This window comes from Sipha flava, unplaced genomic scaffold (assembly GCF_003268045.1).
Source record: "Sipha flava isolate LNK unplaced genomic scaffold, YSA_version1 74_pilon_pilon, whole genome shotgun sequence".
NCBI classification, from domain to species: domain Eukaryota; kingdom Metazoa; phylum Arthropoda; class Insecta; order Hemiptera; family Aphididae; genus Sipha; species Sipha flava.
Window position 1 is genome coordinate 314,071 of NW_020273614.1, and position 10,758 is coordinate 324,828.

At 27.5% G+C, this 10,758-nt stretch overlaps 1 protein-coding gene across 1 annotated transcript; it reads left to right on the forward strand.

Moving 5' to 3' along the window:
- The first annotated feature begins 201 nt into the window (after positions 1-201).
- Positions 202-4,388, forward strand: LOC112692540 (GPI ethanolamine phosphate transferase 3). The gene is made up of 6 exons (XM_025567236.1): positions 202-1,512; positions 1,596-1,672; positions 1,742-3,370; positions 3,503-3,720; positions 3,860-4,039; positions 4,107-4,388. Exons 1-6 carry the CDS (start codon positions 779-781, stop codon positions 4,305-4,307), a joined length of 3,039 nt encoding a protein of 1,012 aa, XP_025423021.1. The 5' UTR covers positions 202-778; the 3' UTR covers positions 4,308-4,388.
- The last annotated feature ends 6,370 nt before the right edge of the window (positions 4,389-10,758 follow it).

Sequence of the window (10,758 nt, forward strand, 5' to 3'; positions counted from 1 at the left end):
AAATCGATTCAAAAGATCAATTTATATACAAGAATCGCACATTACTAGTTTAAATACGTCCGTTTACTATTCTCCCTGCTGTTAAATGTTCGGATAACAAAAACATTATTAAAACATGATTTATTATTATTGGCTACAAAGTTCCGTGGTATTCATGTGAACGGTTTTAAAAATCGTGATGTAAATGAACGGGATCGATTCTCGTTATCACCCAGTTGCATAGTGATGATCTATTTTTATTTATTATCTATTGGTTCACACGAACCGGCATTACAACCATAGAGTAAGATTACTATGACGTAAACCATAGTGCACGTAGATGACAGTAATCACGAACCGTTTACCGGATGCGTGCAGCGCATACCGTCCATGATAAAGTATATTTACTTTATCATGATACCGTCCGTGTCCGGTAGTCGTACGTGAGGGAGTCGTACTTGTCTGCTACCCGTCCGCCGATGCAATGTTTTCGTCGTGAATTATTATATGTTTATTTTACACACTAATCGGCCCGCGGCTAAGATGCACGAACATTTCGTGAAACGACGATGGTTTTTCGACCGAGGAACAACGACGTTAAGTATTATTTAATCGTAGGGTTCGTACGATGAGTGTGATCGTTCTAGTCGTGGCTGTACAGTGAAACACAATTATTATAATAATTATTATTGGTATTGTTATTGCAATGAATATTTATTTTCTACCCTATTTTGATATGTAATAGTTATATAACAAAACAACAATAATTACAATAGTTTTAAAAACAAACCTCGACACAATGTGTTTGGTGCTCAAGTACTTATTTCTACTGGTATGGCTCATATATACGTTTGCCTCTATTATACTGCTGTTCGGCAAAGGATTATTGCTACACAGAGATGTGTTGCCCAACAAGTCGGCTTGCAACAACAATGTTGATTCTCTTCGACAACTTACACAGAACTGCACGAATACCAACACCAAAGTAGTCATAATCATCGTTGATGCGCTACGTCATGACTTTGTCGTTCCTTCCGAATTGGACACACCGTATACGAATAAGATCACTGTGTTCAGAGACATATTAGCCAGTTATCCGAGTCGGTCAAGATTGTATAAATTCATTGCTGATCCCCCCACCACAACCATGCAAAGATTGACAGCTCTAACTACTGGAAGTTTGCCTACTTTCATAGATGTTGGTTCAAATTTTGCTTCTGAAGAATTAACAGAAGATAATGTAATCGATCAGTTGGTAAATAATGGTAAAAAAGTTGTGTTCATGGGTGATGATACGTGGGCCAGTTTGTTTCCAAGGAGATTTTATAGGAACTATACATACCCAAGTTTTAATGTTTGGGATTTGGATTCTGTTGACGAAGGAATCAAGAAAAACTTATACCCCGAAATTGTCAAGGATGACTGGGATGTGTTAATTGCTCATTTTTTAGGAGTTGATCATTGTGGTCATAGATATGGGCCAAATCATAAAGAAATGGAAAGAAAGCTTAGTGAAATAAATATAATTTTGAGGTATGAATTTTTTCATTCAAATTAATTGCATGGTATTTAAGTCACCTTTTACATACATTATATTAAGTTTATGAACTTTTCAGAGATATACTGAAAGAAATTCTAGGACGTGAAAATATTATTCTTTTTGTGTTGGGTGATCATGGAATGACATCAACTGGTATGTATTAATTAATATAAATATATTTAAATAAAGTCAAATTAAATATTTATAAATATTATTTTTTAGGTGATCATGGTGGAGAATCTGAAAATGAATTAACATCTGCCCTTTTTGTACTATCATCGTCTGAAGAATTACAACCAAAAACAGAAAGTGATATAAAACAAGTTGACTTAGTTCCTACTTTATCAACATTAATGGGTGTTCCTATTCCATTCTCAAATATTGGCTCTCTTATTAAATCAGCCTTACCACAAAACTTTCATTTAGTCAATAGTATTTGGAGGAATGCAAAACAGATTAATGATTATCTTACTACATACTCTTTACAAAACGATGAACTTAATGATAAACATATTAATTTTATTAAAGATACATTCAATATGTTAGATGTTCAACAAAGTTCCAATACATTTGTAAAAAGTTGTGAAAATTTTATGCAACTAAGCAGAAGAGCATGTGAAGAAGTTTGGATACGTTTCGATGAAAGTTCTATTCATAAAGGTTTACTCCTAATGTTTGTATCTTTATACTTCAGTTTTTTACTTGTTGGTTCGTCAGCTTTAGATCATTATGATAAAATTACTGGCAAACAAGTGCTCATTATATTTTCCATAATTTTACCTTTGAATATAAGTGCATTTTTATTTTACTTTTATAAGGTAATTCATATAACTGTAGTATTTTTTGTTACTGGATTTATAGGTACTATTTTCCTTGCAATATTTTGTGTGGTTGTTTGGCCATCATTAACCCAAGATTTTCTTAGTACAAACAAACCTGATCAAATACTTTTACGAATATTTACTGTATCAACTACCCTTGGATTCTTTTCTAATAGTTACATTATTGAAGAATCATATGTATTGCATACATCATTTGTCTTATTATTGTGGTATCTAGTTATCAAATTTAAATTAGAAAACAAAAAAACATGGTTTCGTAATAAAATAAAACCTAAACATTTTTCTCTTAAACACTGGATTACATCATTAAACTGCAAAGTTATTTGGTGTTCAATTGTCCTTTGTGGTATATTACGTTTCTCTCACTTATTTTGGCAGTGCCGTGAAGAGCAAGGATGGTGTTTTGAAGATGGATCTCAAATCAAATCAGGGAATTCAGTCATTTCAATAGCTGTTATAATAACTTTTGTAATTATTGTACATAAGTTATTAAAATGTTCTGGAAATTTAACTGGATATTCTTTAAATGTCTATTTATCTTCAATTTTACCACGAGTAGCTACTGTAATGTTGGCTGTTCATTGGATATTTGATTCTTCATTTCAACGTGGCAAGACCTTACCATATGTGGCTTATTTACCTAATGTTATTCTATTGCTAACAGTAATACTTATAATAATATTATTCATTAGCCCATTACTGATTCACTATGTAGACTTACAAGAAGGAGAGACTAACCTATCAAAAAATTTGTATGAAATGATTTGCAGAATATTTAAAAATATTGTAAAAATGCAATTAGGTCCTTCCATTCGAGGTTATCCCATAGTATATGGTTTAGCCACAGTTTACAGTGCAACTTTTTTAATATTTTCTATGCTGTTATGTATTATTGGAGGACTAATATTTGGATATGTGTACGCAGTATCTGCAACAATCATGATTATTTCTATCTGGATATTGGCCATGATAGTATCGGTTATAAGGCATAATCAGTGTACAAAAATTAGTAAGTATTTATTAATATTTGTATTTATTTAGATTGTTTATTGTTTATTAAGTATAGATAAAGCTTAGTAAATAATCCATCATTTGGTAATGTTATTAAGGATGATAAAAATAGTTTTTAAATGTTTTACAGATGAATTATATACTGTGAACTGGTTATATATTTTGTTATGGACTTTGTCATCGTCATACTGGTTTTATGGCACTGGTCATAATCCTTCTTTTCCTGCTATACATTGGAATGCTGCATTTGTTATACAATCAAAAGTAGAAAATAATACATGGCTTCCAGGATTTTTAATTTTGACAAACACATTTTTTTCACAAGCAGTTCATGCATTTTTATTACCAGTAATTCATAAAATTAAATATTAAAAATATACTAAATTGTAAAACTTATTTTCAAAAAAATGAAATTCAAATACCATATATGTGCTAAAATAATTATTTTTAAATGTATAATAATTAGTATGTATGTTTATAATTTTAGCTGTTATTAATTTGTCCATTTTCCATTCATGGTGCTTGGTCAGGAAAATCATTGCCTCCGAAAGATGAAAATGAACAGACTATGGCTAGAGGTGAACTATTATTAGCTGAAAAATCTAGACAAATGATACATGGTGCATTTGATCTGACTGTTAAATATATTCTAGCTAATTGTTTTCGGGTAAATTTTATATATTCTTCTAAATTCTGAATAAATATTAAATTTAATTATTTATGTTTACTCTTAGGTGGCTATGGTTATGGCAGCAACTACTATCCATTCTCGCCATTTGATGATGTGGAAAATTTTTGCTCCAAAACTGATATTCGAAGGAATAGCACTATTTATTACATTGCCTTTTTCTCTCTTTGGATTTATTCTAATGTACCGTGTAACTCAACACATTAATGTGTTATTTGAAAGAATTATGTCACAACATTCAAGTTAAGGATATTTTATTTGATTAAATCACAAAACAATTGTTCATAGAACATTCTTCGACTGTTTAGTGTCTAGTTTTTTTAATTTAAAACTTAATTTTTAACTATAGTTTAAAAGTTAATTTAATTATATCTCAAATAGTTTAAGTTTTGTTTTCTTAATAATTTTGTATTGATTCACGTACATATGCTTTATATTAAATATAAAAATATTGTTTTGATCGTATTGAAATAATATTAAAATGTTATTTGATAATACGATATTCTGTATTTTATTTCATTTACAGTATTTATATTTTATAGAGCTTTACAGTTAATGAAAATTTACGTGTATCATTTTGTTTTGTGTTAAATTTTTTATGTGTTATCTATTTTCATTATAAGCCATGACTGACTAAGTAGATAAAAAATTAAAATCATTATTTAAGTAGTTATGTATGCTTTGTTGGTTGAACCTTTAAAATTAATGATAAATATTTTTTTTTTTTTTGTAGCATTATTGATAGTAATGTATTAAATGTACTAAAAACAAAATTCTGAAAAATCATTATTACTTAAAATGTGATTCTAAAAACATTTTTATTGATTGTAAATTGTATTTAATGTTGGTTTATTATTATACTAAACAAATTATAATCAATACTTTTTAAAAAATCTATATGTGTTTTATATGCCTGTAATAATTACAATTATTGTAACATTAAACAAATAACAATAATTAAATTACTCCGCATTTAATAACTGATTAAAGGTAGGTAAATAATTAACTTTTTTACATATTTATTGTACAAGTATTGCATTTTTATTTCGTAACTATATGTCCATTGATGGATAATTAAACCTTGGCATTTATGTTAAACAAACTAATAGTTAGGTGTATAAAACTCCAAATTATTATACCTCAAATGAATGACAATTGACTTTATAGGTTTACAATTGTCCAATAATAAAAGAAAAGAAATCGGTCAATTAAAATCAATTTACAAAGGTCAATTATTCTACGTATGAGAGTAAAATATTTGATACTAAATTTATTAAATTAATGCTATTTTTAAAATTAATATCTAGTTGTTCATTTTAATATTTTGTAAATATGTTGTTTTATATTTTAATAAGTAATACCATTGATTATAAATATTAATAATGTATAATCAATGGTAATACGCTTGGATATAATAAAAATAAGAAATTAAATTAGCTATCATTATTGTATATTTATATCCAAAATATTATGCTTTTGCATTTATTATAAATATTTAAATAAAATAGAAAAGTAGCATTCAAGGGAAGATTAGATCAGGGGCGTCATTTGGGGAGGGGGGGCAGGAGTATGCATTTGCTCGACCTTAGATTTTAAAGTAGCCAAATGGGTCGGTGGCCGGGTCTAAGCAGGCCGGGTTTTCTATAATAATCAATATAATCTTAAATCTACTGACTATTCTAGAATATACTACATAATATAAAAATAGAAATTTGTGGTATATCATAATAATATATTAATTAATACGTTATTATTATTATTTATTATTAATTTAGATGAAGCACTTTACATTTTTGCTAGAATGAAGAATCGTCGCTACCCACTTATAAGCTAAGTAATGCACAACTATAATGCTTTTAGAAATAGTTATTTCTTTAAATTGTAGTAGTAATAAAGAACAAAGAATTATTTTAGTCTTTAATTCCTTTTTTTTTATTATTTGCTTATGCTTATTTGCTTATTGCTTTTTTAAATTTAAGTATTATAATTTTTTTTATGTTATAATTCAAATAAGGTATACTTAGTGAAACAGTGCCACAGTTGAGGTACTTTAATGCATATTTTATTGGGAAACTATTATTAATATTATACAAATATTATTAATTATTTGGTTTTCAGAGTAAACTACCTACATTGAAGATTTTAATAATATGTTGATGTGAGTTAAGATTAGGTATTTATGTTTTAATAAGTAGTATGTTAACAAAAGCGGCTACAGTTTGTGTTATATAAATTATAAAGTATAAAAATAATGATTGAAATAAAAATTTGGCTAGCTAGCGAGCGGAGCGAGCGCCTTTTTTTTATATATAATTAAAAGTGTTAAAGTTATAGGGCCAGTCATTATTATGCCCTACCCTATCAAATATTGAAATGACGCCCCTGGATTAGATTAGTGCTGATTATTATGATAGTATTTAATAATAACAAAATACATTTATAAAAATTGAAACAAAATGATAGTTTAGTATTTAATATAAGACCTAATTTTAAAGCAAACAAAGCTAATTAGTTTATAATTTATTATTTAGAAGATATAAAATAGTTTGCTTAAACAAACTCACTTTTATAACAAAACTATTCAAATGGTAAGTGATGAGGGAATATTATAAATATTACCCGATTATTTTAAATATATTACATTTTTAGAATAGGTTCACATGAATCTTATTTATAATAACTATTTATGTCAAGTAAAATCTTTAAACTAAACCACCATAATACTTATTTATATTAAATTAATAAGGAATAATCTTAGAATTAAAAATTATATTTTTTAAGATATTAGCATCTCTTGCCTTAGTAAAATTATTTAATCGACATTAATTATATGTAATAATACAAGGTGTTCCTCGAAGATACACCAATTTTTATGTATCTCTATGTAATGAAGATGATTAAATTCTATTATAGATAATGATGGAAGTGAGGAATATACCTTATGATTTCACTATCATTATGTGTCCCCTTGAATTTCCACACGATTTCGACTAGGATTCAGTGGTTAAAGTGGTTAAGGACGGAGTCCCCTTTCTTATTTAAGTTAAGATTATGCGTCCTCTTTGATTTAATTCGTTAAAAGTCCAGGTGGACACTTAATGGCATTGGTCACTAACATACAATATTGTATATACAATACTTATTATAATATTACAATATTAGATGAAATTTATTTTCTTGATTAATTTGAACAAGTGGAAAAAATTTCGGAGAAATATAAGATATAACAATAAGCAAAAATGGTAGATAATGTACACCATGGGTTAATTTAATTGACGCTGTGTCTAATCATAGATGATCCCGAGCGGTTAATAACCATAGCTCTAAAATTAAAGTAATAATGATATCGACTATTATTTAGAATAAATATAAACAGAATAGAATAACTATAAATAGTATAAATATTAAATTGTGATAAAGGATAGATACTATCTTATAGATAGTACAATGTACCTACGTATTTGTTACTGTCTATGTTGAGCAACAACTACCAAGATTAGTAATTGTTTCTTTTTAGTTTTGTTAAGTTGTTTTTTAAACATTACCTACTATGCATTTCAATTTATTTTTATTTTACATGTATAGAATTAATTTTCTTTAGTGGAAATTTGTTTTTATACCCTATGAAAATAAAGTTTTTATGAACATATATGCAGTGGTTAAAGTGGGAATAATGTTGTGGGGGGACTATATTCATCAAAAATTGAGGAGCGATCCCCTTCCTAATTTTAAATCTTACCAACCTTTTTTAAGAAACCCATGAGGTTTAAGCCTCTTTTGTTGCACATATTTAACATAGGTATGTTCATAAAAATTTTATTTTCATAGAATGTAAAAACAAATTTCTCTCAAAGAAAAATAATTCTATACATATGCCTGCTCAAAAAAAGTAAATTGAAATACATAGTAGGTAATGTTTAAAAAACTTAACTTAAACTTAACAAAACTGAAATGAAACAATTACTAACCTTGTTAGTTGTTGGTCGACGTAGACAGTAACAAATACGTACATTGCACAATACTGTCTATATTATGGACGCACCATAACTCCGCACGAATACAATTATTTTGTAAATCCGCAACTCCGCATGCACCGCAATTCCGAACGGTCAAGAAAATTAACGTACCATAGCTCCGCATTCTAAAAATATTTTTAACACCGAAAGTCCGCACGGCATAAAATAGCGAGTCTTATCATGCCAAATTTGGTAATTTATTTACTTCAGCACATCCAAATATTGCAGTTTTCATTAATATCTTATTAGCTATGCAGACGGATTCTTACATACTAATTAATTCTGCTAATAATAATGAAAGTAGGATAGTTAGAACTAAACAAAAAACCAATATGGAATTTATAAATAAAAACAGAAATATATAACGACGGCCAAATTGATAGATATAAATTTGTAAAAAGTTTTGCACCATTTAATAATATTTAGTTTTAATTTACATTTAATTTTATATGAACGACGACGATATTTGTTGTAAATTGTTTTTATTATTATACATTTTTTTAGTTTATTAGATTTTAGTTGTTACTACGAATAAAAACATATAATTATATAATGACGGCCGATTAATAGAATACTAATTGTATTTTTTTAACGATGTACAAAAATGTCTACAAAAATGATGTGCGGAGTTAGGGTTTTATAAAAAAATAATTATGTGTGGAGTTAAGGAGTAAAAAAAAACCTTGTATGCAGAGTTATATTACAAAATGACCAAAATGCATGCACAGTTACGGTGCACCGTATATTGTAAGATAGTGTCTATCCTCTATCATAATTTAATATGTATACTATTTATAGTTATTCTATTCTGTTTATATTTATTCTAAATAATAGTCGATATCACTATCACTTTAATTTTAAAGCTATGGATAATAACCGCTCGGGATCATCTATAATTAGACACAGCGTTAATTAAATTAACCCATGATGTACATTATCTACCATTTTTGCTTATCGTTATACCTAAATATTATTTCTCTGAAATTTTTTCCACTTGTTCAAATAAATCAAAAAATATATTTCACATAATATTGTAATATTATATTAAATATTGTATATTCAATACTGTATTTTAGTGACCAATGCCATTAAGCGTCCACCTGGACTTTTGGTGACTTAAATTAAAGAGGACGCATATACTTACCTTAAATAAGAAGGAGAACTCCGTCCCCCTCCATCCCCCTTCATTTTAACCACTGCATATATGTGTAACAGAACAGGCTTAGACCTCGTGGGTTTCCTAAAAAAAGTTGGTAAGATTTAGAATCAAGTAGGGCAATGCTCCTTAATTTTTGATGAATATAGTCCCCCACAAAATTTTTCCCACTTTAACTACTGCTAGGATTGCTCTGATTATCAACTATTTTACCTATATTTTTTAAATCATTTTTTTTCGTTGTTACTCAATAAATAATTGTTGAAGTCTGCATATAGTTCTAAAATGCTCTAAAATGGTATAATTTTCAAAAGATTTTGACTTTTTTACTCTTTCTATTTATAGGCACTTAAAATTGTCAACTTTTTCAAACTTTTAATTGGTTATAGATTGATCACACTTTAAATTATTGGTTAAATGCTTAAAAGTATTATACAAGACCACTCATCAATTGGCAGGGGCGGGTTTAATCACTAACCAAGGAAGGGGCTAATGGAGGTTTAAGAATTTAGTAGGTTGGTTTTTTAAATCTATATAAAATTTTAAATTACAGAATATGTTTTTGAGTTATATCTTACAAAAAAGATACCAACAAAAGCGAGCTATTTATTTATAAAAAAAATATATAAAATAGGTAGATACCATATTCATCAATGACCATTGACAATATTTTATTATAATTATAAATATATAATAATACTTTGCTTTGTAAAATAGATAGCTTAGTCCCTAGGGGGGTTAATACCCCCTTAGCCACCACATTAAACTCGCCCGTGTCAATTGGTCTTACTTAAATTTAATTATAATCCTTAGTCAACAATTTTTTATTAGTGTTAGAATTTTAAATATTGAATTTAAATGTTGGGTCCAAATAAAGCAAAGGCTTGAGGTGAGATGTTATCGGCATAGGTGTCAATACAAGTTATCGAGAGGTAGCACCGAGAGGTTAGGAGGATGGAGGATGCTATCCCACCATTGTTATTGGGGTTGCAAATTGTTAACTATGCTACTCCATGAGTAATTCGAAAAAATATAAAAATTCTTATTTTTTTTTTTAGAATACGATCGGATGAAATATTATACAATAAAATAATATTGGCTGTGTTTAGTACCATGAAAATTACGATAACAATCGCTCATATTTTTCTATGAAAATCAAATATTATTTATATTTAATATTCAAACGAAGCGTACCACTATTAGGTAGGTAAAATTTTTGGGTATTGGGACAAAATATCGTGTAATAAAATATCCAAGTCAAAATATCTAAATAAAAAAAAATGATAAAAATCTGTATTATTAATACCTGTATAATTTTTTTTATTTAAATACATTATTGTTCATTTTTAGATCACATTTTAATAACATTTAACATTAATAATACTTTATAATACAGTTATAAAATAATAATAATAAAAATAATATGTTGTGTTATATAATAATTATATCTTTAGTTTTATGTATTTTGTTACAACGTAACATAGTTTTATTTTTACTATTATTATTTTATTACGATATTATAAAAT